General features: G+C 50.6%; 2 protein-coding genes across 7 annotated transcripts in view; one reads left to right on the top strand and one right to left on the bottom strand.

Annotated features, from left to right (window-relative positions):
* The window catches only part of Sugp2 (SURP and G-patch domain containing 2), a 33,417-nt gene extending 22,578 nt beyond the window's left edge, over positions 1-10,839 (bottom strand). For 2 of the 6 annotated variants that reach the window (XM_038325182.1, XM_038325187.1), the window contains exons 1-4: positions 10,532-10,826; positions 7,881-7,998; positions 3,434-4,204; positions 748-870 (exon numbers count right to left, since the gene is read on the bottom strand). In XM_038325182.1, coding sequence (XP_038181110.1) covers positions 748-859 — 112 coding nt within the window. In that variant the 5' untranslated portion in view covers positions 860-870; positions 3,434-4,204; positions 7,881-7,998; positions 10,532-10,826. Of the gene's footprint in view, positions 1-747; positions 871-3,392; positions 4,386-7,880; positions 8,047-10,531 lie in introns of those variants that run through there. The other 4 variants (XM_038325185.1, XM_038325184.1, XM_038325183.1 and 1 more) reach the window with 4 other exon arrangements.
* On the top strand, positions 3,582-15,822 carry Armc6 (armadillo repeat containing 6). Its single transcript, XM_038325188.1, has 9 exons — positions 3,582-3,888; positions 5,467-5,596; positions 7,922-8,004; positions 10,227-10,800; positions 12,579-12,736; positions 13,540-13,698; positions 13,942-14,079; positions 15,122-15,344; positions 15,671-15,822. The coding sequence occupies exons 2-8, from the start codon at positions 5,476-5,478 to the stop codon at positions 15,332-15,334; spliced, it is 1,446 nt and encodes a 481-aa protein (XP_038181116.1). The 5' UTR covers positions 3,582-3,888; positions 5,467-5,475; the 3' UTR covers positions 15,335-15,344; positions 15,671-15,822.
* The last annotated feature ends 4,611 nt before the right edge of the window (positions 15,823-20,433 follow it).

Below are 20,433 nucleotides of genomic sequence, written 5' to 3'. Positions count from 1 at the left end.
CCCATAGGAAAAGCAAGCAGGTGTTAAAGGGCTGCTGCTAAGGGAAGTGTGTGTGTTGGGGGGCAGACATGGTTCCATCAGCAAGAAACAAACTGAAGCTCCTTGGACCCTGACTGTAGTCTTGGTGCAAGAATGGTAGTTGCATTCTACATTTCCCACGCCCTGGTTTTACTCTAGAGAACTAATCAAGCTAAAAAACAACAGATCTTAATGTTTTCAGTTTATGATTTATGCTGGACTACATCCTTAATAATACATGAGATGTGGTTTAGACATGCCTGCAAGAACTAAAATTTCAATCCCAACCAGTTTGCTGGAGGCTGAGTCTTAAAAGGGGGACAGATGTTGAGATGGCTTAGTGAGTAAAGGCACTTACCACAAACTTGACTGACAACTGAGTTCCATCCCTGGAACCCACATGATGGAAGGAGAAAATCCCCTCTACAATCTGTCCTCTGAGCTCTGCGTGTGACTGCATGTGTACACACACACTCATAGGGACCCTTCTGTAGAGACTAGGGTGCAGTCGGTGGCAGACTGTGTACTTTAGCATGAGTAAGGCCTGGGTCAAATTCTTCTTTCATGGGCAGGTGTCTGGCTGACACGCTCTACCTTCTGCACACTGAATTAGCCAGCAGGTGGGCCACAAGAAAATGTGACCTGACAAATTCAGCCAGGATTAGAGGAGCTTGGCTAGCACCCAGAGCATTATAATTCAACGTGGCCCACCTGCGCACCTTAACTCACCTTGAGCTTTAACTTGGAGAGCTTCACCAACAGCCTCAGAATTCCCATACCGTTTAGATTTCTCCTGTAACACTGTGTCCAGTGATTCCTGTGCCATCCGCCTTGCTGCCATGTTTCTCTCTCCTACAGCAAGAGAAGTCACACAAATCAAGACAGCTTGGGGCTGGAGAGATGGCTCAGAGGTTAGGAGCGCTGCCTGCTCTTCCAGAGGTCCTGAGTTCAATTCCCAGCAATCACATGGTGGCTCACAACCATCTATTATGAGATTTGGTGCCCTCTTTGGTCTGGTGGCATACATGCAGACACTGTATACACAATAAATAAATCTTTAAAAAGACAAACAAACAAACTCAAAACAGCTTGCCCAGGGACAAAACCGAAAGAAAGAAAGGAAGGAGGGAGGGAGGGAAGGAAGGAAGGAAGAAAAGAAAGAAAGAAAGAAAGAAAGAAAGAAAGAAAGAAAGAAAGAAAGAAGCCGGGCGGTGGTGGCGCATGCCTTTAATCCCAGCACTCAGGAGGCAGAGGCAGAAGGATCTCTGTGAGTTTGAGGCCAGCCTGGTCAGGCTACAGAGAAACCCTGTCTCGAAAAACTGAGAGAAAGAAAGAAAGAAAGAAAGAAAGAAAGAAAGAAAGAAAGAAAGAAAGAAAGAAAGAAGTAACAGGACTGAAAGAACGACCTAGAAAAGGTATTTGGGAAAGGTATGAACACCCTGACTTCAGTTTGGAGGAACTTTCCAGAGCTCACTTCACCCTGAGAGCTCTCTGGATGAGTAAATGATATTCTCACAAGGAGACAATGTGCTAGCAACGTCCACTCTGAGCTAGTCTCAGTGGACACGCTCTTTTGCTTTTTTCAATAACACCCCCAAGAACTGAGTTCTTTTTTTTTAAAATATTTATTTATTTATTATGTATACAATATTCTGTCTGTGTGTATGTCTGCAGGCCAGAAGAGGGCACCAGACCCCATTACAGATGGTTGTGAGCCACCATGTGGTTGCTGGGAATTGAACTCAGGAACTTTGGAAGAGCAGGCAATGCTCTTAACCGCTGAGCCATCTCTCCAGCCCAAGAACTGAGTTCTTTACAGCAGACTGAGACATTCCAGCACAGGAATTGGATGGTGGTGCGCAGGCCGGTGAGGCTGAGACAATGGGATTTCTGAGGCCAGCCAAGTCTACACAGTGAGAAGCCCAATAAGGACTAAGGGACTGGAATCATGGCTCAGTAGTTAAGAGAGCATGCCCACATTGGGCAGTAAACAACTACATACAACTCCAGTTCCAGGGGATCTGACAACCTCTTTTGGCGTCTACTGGTACCACTACCCAGTCCCAAAAATAAAATCTTAAGAAAAGAAAGGGTGTGAGGGGCTGAGATGGCCTAGTAAGGGGCCAAGCCTGATGGCTTGAGTGCAGTCTGGCATCTGACAAGTCGTCTTCCACTTCCCACCACGTACCCAGAAATACAAAGAATTAAGAATAAAAGTGGGACATGAGGACATGTGCCTGCACTCTCAGTGCTGCAGAAGAGGAGCAAGGAGGACCCCTGGAGTTTGGTGGTCAGTCAGACTAACCAATTCATAACCAGGTATCAATTTTTGCCCCTGCCCCATGATAGGACCTAACGATATTTAGGGGGCTGAGCAACAGGGTTTCAATTTTAAAGCCTGTGTGAGCTACCAGTTCCAGGCATGCACTACACAGCAAAACCCAGTTTTGTGTGTGCACATGTTTTTGTTGTTTTGCTACTACATGAGAGTAGTCTATCCTGGCACTAGCAATGAACTCTGACCCTCCTGTTTCTGCCTTCCAAGTGCTAGGATTACTGGTGTGCACTGCTGTGGAGACCCTGTCTTTTTATTTTTATTTATTGTCTTACTTTTTTTTTTTTTTTGGTGGCAGGGTAGAGTAGAAGGGATCCAGATATGATCTACCCATATATTCTGATTGGCCTCAGACTTAACATGCAGACTAAGCTGGCATCGAAAGTACACTGCTCCTCCCTGTCTGCCTTCTGAGCACTGGAACCCCAGGTGTGAGCTATCACACACTTTTTTAAAGGGGAGAGGGGAAAGGGTGGAGAAAAAAGACGCTGGGAGGGAAAAAAAAAAAGGCGAGCCAACCAAAGTCAGGCACCTTGGTCTTGAACCTGACCAACAGGGCACTCACTGGGAACGAGAACACATTCTATAAGTAGGAAAAAACTAGGAAGCATTTTTATCAGTATCAGCCTGCATCATGACACTTCCAAATTCAAGAGGCAAATCGGCCTTCTGGTCATTTCTACAGCGATCACCCAGATTCCCCACGTCCCATGAAAACGACAAGGCGGCCCTTGTTCTCGGTCAGTTAAGGGCAGGGTCTCCGGGTCAGGTGGTCCTGACATCTGCACCTCCGTTTCCCACCTACAGGACGGGCAGGCACGGGCAGCTGGAGGCCCGACGCGAAGCCCATTCGCCGCGACGCCCAGCTAGCTCGCCTGGCCGGCTGCGAACTCCAGCGGAATGAATGGACGCGAGCAGGGACCGGGGCCACCCGGAGTCCTCCCCACCCCGGGGCCCGCCCTCCCTGGTGGCCGGGGCCACCCGGAGTCCTCCCCACCCAGGGGCCCGCCCTCCCTGGTGGCCAGGGCCCAGGCCTCACCCCTAGCGGTGCCGCCCCCGCCGCCGCCTCAGGCTCCGTACCTGCCGCCTCGCGAGGCGGGGAGATGCAAATGAGCCAACGGATTCCGCAGCGCCGAGTTGCGCCTGCGCAACCGCCTCCTCGCCTTGGTGCGCAAGCGCCGGCCGCCACCGCCTTAGGCCCTTATGCGCAAGCGTTGACAGCAGCCATCTTGGCTCTCTCGCGCACGCGCGCTGCTCGCTTCTCAGGGCAGATTCTACCGAGGTGAAAACTATCTCTTTTGAGGGGAAGCGATAACTAGAAGCAGTGCGGAAAAGGCGGCGAGGGCATCAGACCCACGCGTACTCTGTGGTTCCCTTCCCTTTACCTGTGCTCGCGGTCGCCCTTGTTGCCCCGAAGGGAGCTCCTTGGCTGAGGGAGCTTGCGCGCCTACGGTGGCCGGAAGGAGCCAAAGTCGGAGCCTTGGGCGACACCCGCGAGCCCCACCCTTTCACCCCCACGTGGCTGCGTAGACCCGGTGAGGAACGCCTGCCGGGTAGTCCTGCGGTGGGCGCAGAGGGGAGTGGGCGTCCCGGGGTCGGGCTGGTGGTGGAAGGAGAGGATTGTACTAGAGATTCTTGGGAACGAAATGTCTCGCTTCTCGGGTTCACGTTCTTTTCATTCATTTTATTCTCGTGCTACTGCTGTGTGCTGGGCACCTGCTGCGTGTCCAGTTGCATTCTAGGCAGTGGAGCAAGGAGGACAGGACGTGTCCTCTGGTTCGGGGGACGCAGGTCCTGATGTGGATATAATGTTGATGGAGCAAGCGTGATTGCTGCATCTGTCATGCTGCTCTAAGGGAGACAGAGGCAGAAGGACTGCTGTGAGTTCGAGACCTGCCTCGGCTACGTAGACACACTGTCTTTCACAATAAAAACGACCAAACAAAACAGCAAGAACAGGCGTTGTGATGAGCTCGAGAACCGGGAAGAAGGACGATTCCATACCAGTTTGGGCTGCGTTACTAGACCCAGCCTAAAAAAACAACAGATAAACCAGTGGCTTGTTTGTTGGAAGAGTCTGGAGGATCAGGAATTTAGCTACAAAGCAAGTTAGGTCTACATGAAGCTCTATCTTATAATAAAAATGGAGAAAGTAATTGGATGGGAGAGAGGAGATGCTTGAACCAGGCAGTTTTTATTTACTTTTTAAAAATGATTTTATTTATTTATTTATTTGAGACTGAGTTTCACTGGAACTCACAGCGGCTCATCACTTTTGCCTCCGGTGTGCTGAGATTAGGTTTGTTCATTTGTTTTTTTGTTTTTCAAAACAGGGTTTCTCGGTAGCCCTGGCTGTCCTGAACTCGCTCTGTAGACCAGGCTGGCCTTGAACTCAGAGATTAGCCTGCCTCTGGTTTACTCATGCTTTAATAATAATAACAACAAATTTTAAAATCGTTTTAATACTAATAATCATTTGTGTATTATTAGTATGTGTGTGTGTGCGCGCGCGCGCGCGCAGGTTTCAGGTGTCCTGTGCTGGAGTGGCAGGTGCGGGTGTCTGTGCGGAGACTGTACCCCAGCATTCACAGAGCAGCATGCCCTCTTAACCCTGAGACTTCTTGCCAGCATCTCAGCATCTAGACAGCATCTCAAATGTTTGGGTGACAGCCTGAGTTCTTCTGCACTTTTAGAATCTCTGGGAAACTCGGCGGTAGTGGCGCACGCCTTTAATTCTAGCACTCGGGAAGGAGGCAGAGGTAGGCAGATCTCTGTGAGTTCCGGGACAGTCAGGGCTAACACACAACAACAAAAGAGGAGAGGTCAGGGTGATCTAGACAGAGAGTGCTCTCACGACTGTCATAGTGGCCTGGCAGACCTAATTGGCCTTCTGTTTTTTTTTTTTTTTCATTTTCTTTTATGACCCATCTCACCAGCAGACCTTTTCTTTTTCTTTTTGTCTTTTTGAGATAGTGTCTCACTATGTAGCTGAGGCTGGCTTCCCACTGGTCAGGACCCTTCTGTCTGCCTCCCTAGAGCTGCCATCACAGGTGTGCCCAAGTGGCATTTTCAACACAAGGGTGTTCCCTGACCAAATGTTCCTTTCCACTCAGTATGCAAAGATGGCTTCCAAGCGAATCACACAGGAAACCTTCGATGCTGCAGTGCAGGAGAACATTGAGGAGTTTGAGATGGACGCTGAGGAGGCCGTTCGAGAGGCGGTGGAGCAGTTTGAATCACAAGGTAGGGTGGTGGGCTCGGTACTGGCTCTTAGAGGTCACAACCCTCAGCCTGACATAACAACAGGGTGTTACTGACCCCATCCTTGCCTGTCTCCATGCATCAACAGCACCCCACTTCACCTTAGAACCACATGGAATACTGCCATTCCTGGAGTCAGTCACAAGTCATGGAGGAGAGTGGGTGGTAGGGCTACTTGTGATGGCGATGGTGGTGGTGCCAGTAGGGTTTGGAGCTCTTGAGCTATGTGACAAGGAGCAGAGGCTCAAGATGAGTTGACCACGTGTGCATTGGTGGCTTGGGTTCTAGGCATGAGCATGCCCCATTCCCTCTTGTCTCCACTCTCTATCTGGCTCTCCCTGGTAACAGTGACGTCAGCCGGAAGGTAAGAGAGAGGTCTGCCTCCAGGGCACAGAAATGGGTGCTGTAGTGGGCAGTCAAGTAAACATGGGGAGCCTGACTGCAGAGGCAACTCACTTGCTAAAATAGTTGCTGGGTTTATCCCCAGAACCCATGTAAAAAGCCAGCCATGATGAGGTATGTTTTTGTTTTTTGGGAGATTTATTTTTTTGTTTTTGGTTTTTGTTTTTTGTTTTTTTTTTTGGTAGGGTAGGTGTTTTGGTTTGGCTTGGTTTTTCAAAAAAAAGATTTCTCTATTTAGCTCTAATTGTCCTGGAATTTGCTCAGTAGACTAGGCTGGCCTGGAACTCACAGAGATCCACCTGCCTCTGCCTTCTGAATGCTGAGATTTAAGTCATGCACACCACACTACACCCCCACAACGGGATGTTTGTAATCCCAGCACTGAGAGTGGTGACAGGTGGATTGCTGGGGCTTGCTGGCCAGCCCTTCTAGCCTAATTGGTGAGCTCCAGGTTCCAGAGAGACCCTGTCTCAAACAGAAAGATTACAGCTGCTGAGGAATGATGCCTGAGTTTGTCCTTGGGTCTCCATGACCCTTGCACAGGAACATCCTCCTATATGACCACACACACACACACACACACACACACACACGAACACCAACCACGACCATCCACACATACAAACCCTCCCACATGACCATCCATACACACAAACACCCACCACAGACTATCCACACATACATGAATACCACCACATAACCATCTACACATACACATGATCATGCACACATACACATGAAAATCTGCATACATGCATACATATAAACATACACAGAAACATACATACAGTGTCCAACAAGACACAGCAAGTGGTACATGTCTGTGATCCCATCTCTTCCTTGTCTTTATTATTGTTTAGATTTGTTTTTTAAGACTGATTTATATAGCTTTTTAACTCATTATGTAGCTAAGGCTAGCTTAAACCCTGATCCTCCTGCTCCCCTTTCCCAATGCAGGGATGACAAATATGCACCACTACTACCAGCTGATCTCAGTACTTGGGAAGCTGAGGCTGGAAGAGTACTGTGAATTCAAGGTCAGCCTGGGCCACATAACAAGATACTGCCTCAAACCCCCTAGCTGTGACACATTCTCTTAATCCCAGAATTTAGGAGATATAAGAACATAGAATCTGAGTTTGAAGCTAGCCTAGTCTATATAGTGGTCCAAGGTCAACCTGATCTACATAGTGAGACTCTATCTCAAAAGCAAACGAGAACCAGCCTGGTCTACAAGAGCTAGTTCCAGGACAGGCTCTAAAGCCACAGAGAAACCCTGTCTCGAAAAACCAAAAAAAAAAAAAAAAAAAAAAAAGCAAACGAGAAACCTCTTTTTTAAAAAAAAATTATGTATTATATATACAATATTCTGTCTGTATGTCTGCAGGCCAGAAGAGGGCACTAGACCTCATTACAGATGGTTGTGAGCCACCATGTGGTTGCTGGGAACTGAACTCAGGACCTTTGGAAGAGCAGGCAATGCTCTTAACCACTGAGCCATCTCTCCAGCCCGATGAGAAACCTCTTAAAACACACACACACACACACACACACACACACACACACACACACACACACACACACACACGAAGTACCTACCACAGAAGGGATGCTTTTGGGGCCTCAGGAGGCTGAGATGCACATGGGGACCAGTAAAGGTTGAGTTTAAAGGGAGAGGCTCTGTGGGGTTCCCTCTACATCTGTCTGCCAGGCACAGTCTGCCACCTCACTCCCCAGAGACAGCATGTGTGGCGCGGCCTTAGCAGTGGTACGCTTACTCTGTGTAGCCTGTGGCTGGCCTGTGCAGCCAGAGAAACCATTGGGGAGAACCCTGGAAGCCAAGTTGTCAGCAGGAACCTCCTACCTGAGGGACTTGTCTTCAGCAGCCCCATCTTCCCTCTGCAGGGGTTGATCTGAGCAGCATTGTGAAGGCAGCACCGAAAGCGTCTGTGGACAGTCTCCAGGAGCCCACGCATGATGTCCTGCAGGTAGGAGTGGCTCCTTCAGCACTGCAATGCTTTGGAGGGTCTCTTCCCCGTGTCCCATATGACAGAAATCAGGATCTGAATGTCAGTGGTCTGTCCATCTTATGACCAGTAGAGGTCTACAGTCAAGTGTCCTAAGTCCATGTGAGGGTTACCCAGCATCTGGGGAGAGCTGAGCTACTCAGAGGACATGTTTGGGAGACACAGTACATGTGTGATCTCACTTCCCAAGTTCTGGGGTCAAGGGCACACAGTATAGCTAGGTCTCTGGCCAGCTTTGTGTGGGTTCTAGGGGTCTGGACTCAGGTCCTTGTGCTTACACATCAAGTTTGATCCCCAGGACTTATGTGGTAGAGGAGAGCCCTGGTTCCCACAGAGCTGTCCTCTGCTCTCTGCATTCTTGTTGTTGGGTATGTGGGTATGCATGACATAAAAATTTTTTAATGAAAAATAAAAAGAAAAAAGGTTGAGGCCTGAAGTGTCTATAACTCAGTGGTAGAGCACTTCTGCTGCATGAAACCCTAGGTTCAATCCACAGTTCTTAAAACAGCGGGGCAAAGAAGGGCTGGAGAACTGGTTCTACATCTAAGAAACTGGCTGCTCAGCCGGGCCATGGTGGCACACGCCTTTAATCCCAGCACTTGGGAGGCAGAGGCAGGCGGATCTTTGTGAGTTCGAGGCCAGCCTGGTCTACAAGAGCTAGTTCCAGGACAGGTTCCAAAGCTACAGAAAAACCCTGTCTCAACCAAAAAACAAAAAAAACAAAACAAAACAAAAAAAAACAAAAAACCACTGGCTGTTCTTCCAAAGGTCGCAGGTTCAGTTTCCAGCATCCACATGGCAGCTCACACCCATCTGTAACTCCAGTTCAACGGGCTGTGACATTCTCTTCTGCCATCGTCAGACATGGCCATGCGTATCAGTGGTGCATAGACAGACGTGCAGGCAAAACACCCATAATACATAAGATACCATCAAAGATTTGTTTTTCTTTTCTTTTTTTTTTAGAAAAATTTATTTATTATGTATACAATATTCTGTCTGGCCGGGCGGTGGTGGCGCATGCCTTTAATCCCAGCACTCGGGAGGCAGAGGCAGGCGGATCTCTGTGAGTTCGAGACCAGCCTGGTCTACAAGAGCTAGTTCCAGGACAGGCTCCAAAGCCACAGAGAAACCCTGTCTCGAAAAACCAAAAAAAAAAAAAAAAAAAAAAAAAAATATTCTGTCTGTGTGTGTGCCTGCAGGCCAGAAGAGGGCACCAGACCCCATTACAGATGGTTATGAGCCACCATGTGGTTGCTGGGAATTGAACTCGGGACCTTTGGAAGAGCAGGCAATGCTCTTAACTGCTGAGCCACCTCTCCAGCCGTTTTTCTTTTTAATACCATTATTATATGGTGACTCATATACAGGATCCCAGCATTCAGGAAGCTGTTGCAGGAGGTTTCCTGTGAGTTCAAGACCAACTTGTACAACATAATTTTAAGGCCTGGGCTACATATCAAGACCCTGTTTGGGCACTGTAAAGATGGTTCAGCAGTTAAGTGTGCTTGCTTCTCTTACAGAGGACCCAGGTTCAGTTCCCAGCGCTCACATGGTGTGGCTCACAACAGTCTGTAATTCCAGCTCTGAGCGATCCTTTTTCCTATTCTGAGAGTATCATATGCATGTGTGTACATGTGTGTGCGCGCACACACACACACACACACACAAAGATTCTGACTTCTTTCTTTTTTTTGTTTTTTTTTCTTTTTCAAGACATGGTTTCTCTGTAGCTTTAGAAACTGTCCTGGAGGGGGCTAGAAAAATGGCTCAGAGGTTAAAAGCACTGGCTGCTCTTTCAGAGGTCCTGAGTTCAATTCCCAGCAACCACATGGTGGCTACAACCATCTGTAATAAGATCTGGTACCCTTTCCTTGACTGTAGGCATACAAGCAGACAGAATACTGTATACGTGATAAATAAGTAAATTTTTAAAGAAAAAGAAAAGAAAAGAAACTGTTCTGGAACTCAGTTTGTAGACCAGGCTGGTCTCAAACCCACAGAGGTCCGCTTGTCTCTGCCTCCCGAGTGCTGGGATTAAAAGCGTGGGTCACCGTCGCCTGGCTAAGATTCTGTCTTAAATTATCAGTGTAGGTATAGAAATTTCCAAATTCTGGGGCGAGGTTGAGGTTCCCAGAGGTTCAGAGCCTAGCAGCAGCAACTAACACTAACATTCTCTGCAGGTCCTTAACGATCTGCAGGAGTCCCTGAATGGGTCTCGGCCCCAGGAGGTGTCAGCCCACCTTGTCCGCTTCTGCGACCAGTGCAGGCAGCAGAAGGCCAGCCGCTACCTGGCAGCCCAGAAGGGGGCCTACCCAGTCCTCCTGGCTGCCTGGCAACTTGCTGCCACAAGTGACCAGGGCCTTCTGCTCCAGGCTCTCAGTGCCCTGGCGGTGCTGACTGATGGCCAGCCTGACCTTCTGGACGCCCAGGGCCAGCAGCTGCTTGTGGCCACACTGGCACAGAATGTCTCCAGCACTGAACTCACCTCTTGTGGGATCCGCTGTGTGCGCCATGCCTGCCTGAAACATGAACAGAATCGACAGAGTCTGGTGAAAGCCGGAGTGTTGCCCCTGCTAATCGCTGCTATCACACAGCATGGCCAGCACGCCGATGTGGTCAGGGAGGCCTGCTGGGCCTTGCGGGTCATGACTTTCGATGATGACATCCGAGTGCCCTTTGGCCATGCCCATGAGCATGCAAAAATGATTGTTCAAGAGAACAGAGGCCTGAAAGTGCTGATTGAGGCTGCCAGAGGTAGGAGGAGCATTGGTAAGAGTAGGGTGGGTGTGCTGAGAGGGTAGCCCAACCATAGAGCCACTGTCTAGAATCCCCCAATGGGGGGCTGGGGGCGTGTCCCGGGTGGAGCCACTGCCTAGAATCCCCCAGTGAGGAGTTGGGGGCGTGTCTTGGGGTGGAGCCCCTACCTAAAATCCCCCAGTGAGGGGTTGGGGGCGTGGCTCAGAGACCTGCCTGGATATAGGATGTTCTAGGTTCATCCTCAGCACTATAAAACAATAAAGCAGCCCAACTCTTTGTTCTCATGTATAAATACTTTGGCACATACATGTATCCAGCTCCAGGTGGCCGCTATAAGTCAGCTGTGGGCAATCATGATGTTGATCTTCATACCTTAAATCTACTCTCTTCCAGCCTGTCCCTTTCACCCATTTGAAATCTCTGAAAGAGCTGGCTGTAGTGGCACTGTGATGACACATACGTTTAATTCCAGTGGGGGGAGGGATTTGAGTCCCTCCAGATCTACATAGCAAATTCTAGGCCAACCAAAGCCACATAGTCTCAAAACAACAAAGATACAAAACCCTGAGAATTGAGCCCAGAAGGTGCTAAAAAGGACAGGTTCCCCACCTGTCCCTTGGCTGTGGCTCCATGACTAAGCCTTTGTATGGTATTCCCACTCTGAGGCACAGGAAGGCTGTCTCAGTCCCTGCTCACACGTCAGAGTGGCTGAGGCCTGACCATCTGCAAAGCCTGCCAGCTCCCCCCATGCCTATGTGGAGAGGCTGTAGTCCCGCTGGCTAGAGGCAGAGCAGGAGCAGACATCGGAGCCTTGTCAGTGCTACCTTCAGGCCCCACCTCTAAACTGCACCCAACCCCCAAGTATAGAGAGGATGGCTCACATTCTGTTCGTCTGAAGGCCCCAGGGCAGACCAGAGACACCCAGCAACCCCAGGTAGAGTCTTTGTTCACTGAGAAACCTCAGTTCCCCACTTACCAAAACCCTTACCTGATTGGATAGGCCCCACCCACTGTACCGCACTCCTCCCTTTATTAAAGCAGATGGTATGGTTGGTGACCATGTCGATAACTCACTTAGATCAACCTGTGTGGTGATGCTAGGGGTTCCAGGTGGTCATAGGCTGCAAATGCCACAGAGATGAAAACGACTGACCCATCACCATCAGGGGTAATCTGTAGTCTGTCTGCATCTGTTCCTCTCCAAATTGCTGCTGTGTTTACAAAAGTCATTCCCAGCAGAGCAATGGTGGTACACACATTTAATCCCAACACTCGGGAGGAAGAGGCCGGTGGATCTCTGAGTTCAAGGTCAGTCTGGTCTACAGAGCAAGTTTCAGGACAGCCTGGGGTACACAGAGAAACCCTGTCTTGAGAAAATTTGTTCCCAGCCTAGAACCTCAAGGTCACGTTGGAAGATTTATTTTGGTGGTTTGGTTTTTTTCCTTCCTTTTAAGACTGTCTCACTATGAAGCCCTGGTACTTGCTGTGTAGACCAGGCTGTCCTCTGCCTTCCTCCAGAGCTGAGATTAAGGTGTGTTTAGGGAATGTCAGGAGCAGCTCTGGCTGTTTGCCTCACTGTTATGGAGCAGTTTCTGGAGCAGCCGGCAGAGGGCGTGGCAAATCTACCAGGGGCCAATTCTCGCCTGGGCCTGTTGGATGACCCCAGCCAGCCTGGGAAGTGGAGAGTACTCCGGAGACTAACAGGCTTCTTTCTACACATTCCTTTGTCCATGGCCCCTCCCAACTCCAACTCTTCCCTTCCTGCCTCTGCACAGCGTTCCCTGACAACCCGGGAGTCCTGAGCGAGCTCTTCAGCACCCTGTCCCGCCTGGCTGTGCGCAATGAGTTCTGCCAGGAAGTCATCGACCTTGGAGGCCTTGGCATCCTTGTGACCCTGCTGACTGACTGCAGCGACCACCAGGTGGAGCCAAAAGTCTTCTTCCTCCCCCAGGGCTCCTGCCTCTGAGGCCACAGCTGACCAGACTGACCCACTGAGCAGAGGGCAAGGGTGAAGGTTCAGGTGTAGAAAGCCTGCCCATACTCTCAGCTCTCAGGGTTCTGTTTCCATTTGCCCCCCTCCATACTGGTGAGACTTAGAGCCTCCTACATGTTAGCCCTCTGCCGCCAAGTCACACTGTAGCCCTATGTAATATAGTTTGAGACTGGTCTTGCTCTACAAAGTTCAGGCTGGTCATAATACTGCAATTCTCTTGCTTTAGCCTTCCAAGTACTGGGATGACAGACTTGGCTGTATGTGTACATGCATGCGTGCATGTGTTTATGAGAAAGAGAGACAGACAGAAAGAGTGAGGCGGGATCACAAGGTCTCGTGTAGTCCCAGCTGGCCTTGAATTTGATCCATGTGTGTGCTACCTTGCCCAAGCTCTGTGTGGTTAGTGTGGGTGCTAGAACTCAGGGCCTTGTGCATGGGGGGCAAACACACTACCAGCTGAGCTACTGCCCAGATCCTACTTGCACATTCTCTACAGTGAGCAAGAGTATGGAAATGGAAAATCATCCTTAGTTCAGGCTGCTCAGTGGGCCACATCTCATGCCCTCCCCATATGAGCTGGGATAGGCGGGTCACCCTGGAGAGCCAGCCTGTCCTCTTCCAGTCTCGTGATCCTCTTGTCACAGGCTGGCCTGTGACCCTGGGGTGACCACGTGTGTCCACAGAAAAGTTTCCTCACCCTCACTTCCAGCAAGCAGGAGGTGTGCGGCTGGCACACATGCCAGGGTGACTTCCCCTTGTCATCCACACAGGACCTCGTGAAACAAGTGCTCAGTGCCCTGAGAGCTATCGCGGGCAACGACAATGTGAAGGATGCCATTGTCCAGGCAGGCGCTACAGAGTCCATTGTGGCTGCCATGACTCGCCACCTGGCCAGCCCTCAGGTACCCACCTCAGACACATGGGCAGGACAATGGCGGGATCTACAGGGATTGCCACCTCACCTCACCGTCAGCAAGACTAGGTGAAGGACTGCAGTGTTCCTGGTAGGCTCACCTCCCGCCTCTGGGCACCCGGCCCACCACTGCGGTGACACACAGCTAGCAGAGGCCCACTGAGGGGAGCTGCAGAGTATCCAGGGTGGGGTGGCCAGGTGTGCTGACACAGGTGTGCATCCACACTCCTAGGTGTGTGAGCAAAGCTGCGCGGCGCTCTGCGTGCTGGCCCTGCGCAAGCCTGAGAACAGCCGCGTCATTGTGGAGGGTGGTGGTGCGCTGGCAGCCCTGCAGGCCATGAAAGCACACCCGCAGGAGGCCGGCGTCCAGGTGAGTGAGTAGCTGTGCCCGCCACAGCCCGAGACCACAGGCTCCTTCTTGTCACTGCGTCAGCATGTCAAGCCAGGCGTGGGAGCTGTGCCCCAGTCCTCAGGAGACCGGAGGACTACCACAAATTCAAGACCTGCCTGTCTTGCAGAGTAAGCTCCAGGACAGTTTGGGCACACACGCACACACATACACACAATGCCAGAGGCTGTCCTGTTTCTGTGTTTATCTCCTGTCATTTTTGTTTGTTTGGACATGATCAAATGTAACCTAGACTGGCTTCTAACTTTTTTGGCTACAAGAACAACTTTCAATTCCTGATCTTCCTGCCATCCCCTGCTGAGTGCTGTAGTGACAGGCCTGTGCTTCAACACTCATGATGGGGACAGAACCCCAGGGCCTATTTATTACATGCTAGGCAGGCTGATCCCCGCCCTGCTTTTCCTTTGAAACAGGCTGTAGCTCTGTAGCTGCCAGAGGTCTGGCGGTCAGGGTCCTGTGTCCTTAGCCCTGAGCTCTGGATTATCAGTCTGTGCATCATGTCTGCTGTCACTCCTAAATATTGGGATCATGCACACAGCATCCCCATTGCGTCAGGTGTTTGGAGCCACCCATCTGTAGGACAGTGTGTGGGAGCGTGGAAACAAGGTTCTTTGCAGACCTAGCTGTGGCAGGTGGTCTGTGCATCGGGGATTTTAAGATCCATGAAGGTTCCTGAAACCAACACAAATGGGTGACTCATTGAGAAATGCACTTGGGCACTCATTACCCGTGGCCTTGCTGTAGGTCTCCAGGGCCTGCCTCGGGACAATGTGTCGCTGACCGCTCCCCTCCAAAATCATAGCCTCTACCCCAGATACTGTCCTAAGTGCTCACCTAGGAGCTGTGGGAGATGGGGCTGAGAAAGTCCTGTGAGAACGTGGAGCTAGCCTGGCCTAGTCTAGCTGTCTGCTGAATGTCTGTCTCCTGTTCTGAGGAGTACACTGAGGTCAGGGAGAATCTAGCCAAGGCCCCTCCCCCTGTTCACAGCCCATCTCTCTTCCAGAAACAGGCTTGTATGCTGATCCGAAACCTGGTGTCCCGCAGCCAGGTCTTCTCCAAGCCCATCCTGGAACTGGGGGCAGAGGAGCTCATTTCACAAGCCCGAGCTGCCCACCCAGACTGTGAGGATGTAGCCAAGGCTGCATTACGAGACCTGGGCTGCCGTGTGGAGCTTCGTGAACTGTGGACAGGAAAGAGGGGTGACCTGGCACCATGACCCCAGCCCAGTGAGTTCAAATCCCAGAACATGTGAGCTCTGTGCCCTGCTCCCCACCCATGCCACCCAGAGCAAAAGTGTGTTCAGCAGGTCAGTGGTGAGGGAAGGACAGAAGCAGCCTTTGGGTCCTGTGTCCCCACAGGCAGCACTAATGACCTAAGGGCCCACCCCTTCCAGTGCCCTTTCCCGCCCACAGTTTTGCTCCGCAATTCTGGGGCAAAGGGCACATGGAACTGCAGCATTCTGTTGGAGTTTGGGGACCCTGCAAGCTGGCGTGTGACTGGGCTGCAGTCCAGGCACCACAACACACTGTTGATAACCCTGTTCTTTGGGCAGGCTCCATGAGTGAGGTGCTTCTGTCAAAGCTGGTTCCCCAAGATCCAGTGGTGGGGGAAGAGAAGTGACTGCTGCCCTGTTGTCCTCTGACCTCCATATGTGTGCTAGGGTGTGCACACGCACATCATAATAATAAATGATGTGATTTAGAACCGGGCTCCTCAGCTTTTTCTTACCTATAAAATGGATCCAGAACTTCTGGTGCTGCTGGCACACTCAGGGCTTTCAGACTCATCCACTGGAGTCTGCCCGGGTCCCTGATGGCTGCAGCTGACGATGCGGCATAGAGGATCTCCTCACAGCTGTGACTATGCTTCAGGGAGAACAGGCCATGGGCACTTGAGGTTGCTGCAAGCACTAGAGGGGTTTGGAGCATAGCCTGTATTACATAGGCCACTGAGACTGGGATCTGCGTCACTTGGCCTGTGCTGGGGGTGCAGAGACAGCACAGCCCCCACTGGGCTCTGGCTCTGAGCAGGTAGTCTGTTTCCACACACTGTCACCCCACGCTATCATCCCTCACTGAATGTTGTAGGTCCTCCACTTCTCTCTGAGTCTCAGATTCCCCATATGTGAGATACACACTGTTTGTTACCATCTCAACCTCCCCAACATTCTGCAGGTCCCTAGGCAGCTGAAATCACAAGTAGAAGTCGCAGCATGGTCACCAAGTTGCTCCTGAACCTGTGTGGCCCATGGGGTTCAGAGTGGCCTCAGAACTGCCTGCCCATATTCATAGGCTTCCCTTCCCCCTCTCATAGCTCTGGAACTGTGTGCCTTTCCCAGAAGCCCTTGGTTTCCATGGGAACCAGCCATTGCTGCTGTCTGCTTTCATGTGTTGGGGGCAGTATCCTAACTCAACCACCCAAATCTCCAAGCCTCCCCCACTGGACAGGGAGAGGCCCTGCCAGCTCAAAGACAGACATGAACCTTGGACTAGGTCGCCCCGCCCTTCTCCACACTCAGGGGACCTGCCAGGAAGTAGGTGAAGGATCTTAGTCTCAAACTGCCTAGATTAGATGACTTAATGTCTGGGTCAGTGATGTGTGTGACCGTGGGCAGACTTCAAACCCAGAGACACCTGTGGGCTGGCCCTGTGATTCTTATCCCATTACATTCCCAGTCCACCCCTGGCTTCCCTTTGCTCTCTGTTCAAAGGCTTTTTGCACCCCATAAACCCCCACCCACCTCCCACCATTTTCCCCACACCTTCTTGCTTATTTTCCAGCCACCCCAGCCTTCTCCCATTGCTGTTTGTGGTTTTTTAATATTTATATTTATGTGTACGTATATCAGGAGACATGGAGGCCAGAAGAGGGCATTGAACATATGTCTCTCCCTTTGTCTCCACTGAGTGTCACTTGAATAACCCAGCCTCACACGTTCAGCACAGTGGAAGGCAGGAATCCGCCCTCAGCTCCATGGGGCACTTGCCCTGAGGAATTCTGGGCCTGGTGAGGCCTAACTAAGGACTGAAGACATCCCCTCCCTTCTGCACTGGGCCACCTCAGGCCTATCACCTCCCCTGCCTCGCTAGGAGTGTCACAGTCTCAACTCCCAGTGACTCCTATGAGGATGGTCCTTCCACCCTTTAGCACTTGATAGCCTTTGTAATAACATTGGAGAAATGAGCCCAGGAAGAATCTACTGTAAAAGCTTGTGTGTGTGTGTCTGTCTGTCTGTCTGTCTGTTCTGCCGTTTACTGCTGTGTGTTCCTGGATAAGTAAGTAGACTGATTTCTCTGGGACTCGTAGGATGAGGGAAACCACTCCTATTTCAGTCTGGATTCAAAGTCACTTTGAATGTGTTCAGGATGCCTGCATCCACCTAGGGTCCAGGGAACAGAATAGTGTTGCCAATTTGTGTGGCTTTGTTTTATTTTATTTATTTCATTCTTTGTATATTGAGGCAGAGTCTTATCATGTAGCCCTGACTGGCCTGGGAGTTGCTGTGGTGACCATGATAACCCAAACTCAAAGAAATTCACCTGCCTTGTATGTATTCGGACGCCGGGTATCCAATCTCCATGGCCCCTTTTGGACCTAAGAGCCATTTTGGAGGATGCTCTGAAATGGACTTAGGCCACGTGGTTGGGCATAGACTCTAAAATGGGCACTTACAGTTCAAAGCCATGTCTGCTGTTGCCCCTGTAAGCTTCTTACAAAAATCTTTTAAAATTGAGCCTATCTGATACAAATAAACAGAGTTTACATATATAAGTCCATGGTTTTTGGTCTCTGTGCTCTCGCCGCCCTCCCCTTAGTAGCCAGTGTCTCACAGCACCAGAGGCACTGGCCCCTCCCCCACCCCCTTAAGCCCACCTTCCCAACCCCTCCTGTGGAACACCATTCTTTCCCCTCCCTTTCCCAAGTCAGAGGTTCAAGGTCAACTTCCACTTTCTCCTCCCCCCCCTCCTACCTCACTACTACACTCCTGGACCCACTCTGTGCACTGGGCTAGCCCCTCCCATGCTCCCTTTTCTCTTCCAAATCTCTCTCAGGTAGAAAAGCAGCTAAGTTCCTTTTCTGAAAATCATTCTGCTTCCCCAGTCAGTACCAAATATTAGGAAAGAGTTAAAAAAAAAAAAAAAGGTTGAGGAGGATGGTCCCCAAACTCCTATACGGGAATTGGTGAAAATGGCCTTAAAAGTTTTTAATGCCCGAGAGGAATCAGCTGAGTCTTCCCAACAGACAAAGCTACAAAAATCTACAGGCCCAGGCCTTAGCAACTGCCCTAAGGTCACAAGAAGGGGGACAAGAGAAGCCAACCACAGGGCTCTATAAGTGTGGCCTAAATGGTCACTTGGCACGCTATTGCACTACACCTGCTCCGAGGTTGTGCTCTATCTGCTAGCAACCTGGACACGGGAAATCACAGTGCCCCCATATGGGCTTGTCCTCTATGCCAAGCCACAGAGGTTCGGCCTCATCACCATCGGCAAGTGAAACTGTGCCAGCCTTAAAACGTCTCAGCCTTGTAGAGGATTGACGCTGCCCAGACTTGGTATATACTGAAACCCTGTCCGAGCCTAGCTAGGGTCATGCTACAAGTGGCAGGTAAGTCCATTACTTTTATTTTAACTCGGGCCTTAAGTTTCCCTCACCAGTTTCAGCTATGGGGGTAGACAGGACCCATTCCTCCCCACTTAAAACTTTGCCACTGCCCTACCATCTTGCAGGACATTTTTTTCTCATTCTTTCTTAGCGATACCGGCTTGCCCACCACATTTACTGGGTGGAGATATCCTTAGCCGCTTCCCCAAAGCTTTGTTCCGCTTCTTGGAGCCCCCTTTTAATCCCACCCATCTCCAAGATTCTATTTTACAGGTTCACTCCTTCTGCCAAACGAGTGCCCAGGCCAACCCACAAGGAGCTCTCCACATGCACCAGCTTCATGGATACCAACCGGGCAAAGATTGACAGGTTAATTTTACCCATATGCCTACTCATAAAAAACTCTGTTATCTCTTAACACTTGTACAGGATGGATAAAAGCGTTTCCAGTCTCCAGGGAAACAGCAGATGTGGTAGCTCAGGGTCATGGAGATCCTGTCAGAAGCTCTCAACATCTCCTGGACAATGGGACTCATCAAACAACAACTAACCAAGCTCTCCACTGAATTCAGGTTATCTTGGCCCTCACCTCAGGGCCACCCCACATTCCCCTACAGGCCCTTTTGAGTTGCTTTGTGGCAGGCCCTTTCTCCTTAATCATCACCTCCCAGTTCAAACTCCTCCACTGGCAGGGTACCTTCCCTACCTCTCCCTTTTAAGGTCCCTTCTCCCGTTCACACGCTGACAGTTGTCTTCCTGCCACCATACCAGTGGACCCTAATGCCCCTAAACCTGCCCCGCTCTCCCCAGAGGACACAGTACTCCTCAAACAGTTAACTCCTAGGTCTCTTGAACCTCAAATGGACAGGACCTCACACGGTATTCCTTACCACCCCCTCGACTGCCAAGCTCTTGGGACACCCATGCTGGTACCATCTCTCCAGGCTCAAGCAGGCACCTACTCAAGACACTTGGTCTGTCCAGCAGACAGGACCTTCCACCCTCCGGTTTTCCAGGATGCCAGAATGAAGGGCCTACCTGCTTCTCATTCTGGCACACTCATCTTTAGTGATAACAAGTTTTTTCCTAGACACCTGCCTTCTCACCTCCCCCAAGGAACAGATACTTGCCTTCTCCGGGATGACAGTTCATGGGATTCCTTTCCAGTCACACCTCTAGCTAAACATGGACACCTGGCTCTCCTCTTCCCCACGACGCCCCGTGCCCGCAGGAAGTAGCCAGATTTGAGTCTGCGCTCTTTTTTCCCAAAGAGAGCCTAAATGTTTGTCATAATTACCATTCTAATTTTCTGTCATCCCTATATCCAAAGAGTCTGGAATGTCAAGTTGGGAGCGTAGGCCCCTGCCCCTCGCATCTATCGCCCAGGCCTGGTCTGGACTCCAAATCCCAGCAGGCCAGGTCCTGACCCCACCCCCAGGGTATTTAAGTGATTTCCCCCAAAAGAGGAATTTGTGGTCTCCCTTTCTTCCTCCTGGGGGTGGCTTCCTGGTTCCCCCTCGGGGCCACCTGAGAGTGCAGAACTCCCATTAAACCTGGATATTTCTTAATTTGGCTTGTTTTGATTTGGCTTGATTGGGAATTTTTGTGTCGGCAGGGAGCTTGCGTTAGGAAATATTCCTAACACTAAGCCCTGTTTTAAATGTGTGTGCCATCATGTCCAGTTATTTTTTGTTTTGATTCTTAAAGTAG

The sequence above is a fragment of the Arvicola amphibius genome, chromosome 4 (assembly GCF_903992535.2).
Source record: "Arvicola amphibius chromosome 4, mArvAmp1.2, whole genome shotgun sequence".
In the NCBI taxonomy this organism is placed as follows: Eukaryota; Metazoa; Chordata; class Mammalia; order Rodentia; family Cricetidae; genus Arvicola; species Arvicola amphibius.
This window is presented reverse-complemented; position numbering and strand designations above follow the sequence as displayed.

Coding starts and splice junctions, on each gene's coding strand:
- Armc6 (XM_038325188.1), top strand. CDS start 5,476: ATGGCTTCCAAGCGAATCACACAGGAAACCTTCGATGCTGCAGTGCAG. Junction 10,801..12,578: donor GCTGATTGAGGCTGCCAGAG/GTAGGAGGAGCA, acceptor GCCTCTGCACAG/CGTTCCCTGACAACCCGGGA. Junction 14,080..15,121: donor CGCAGGAGGCCGGCGTCCAG/GTGAGTGAGTAG, acceptor TCTCTCTTCCAG/AAACAGGCTTGTATGCTGAT.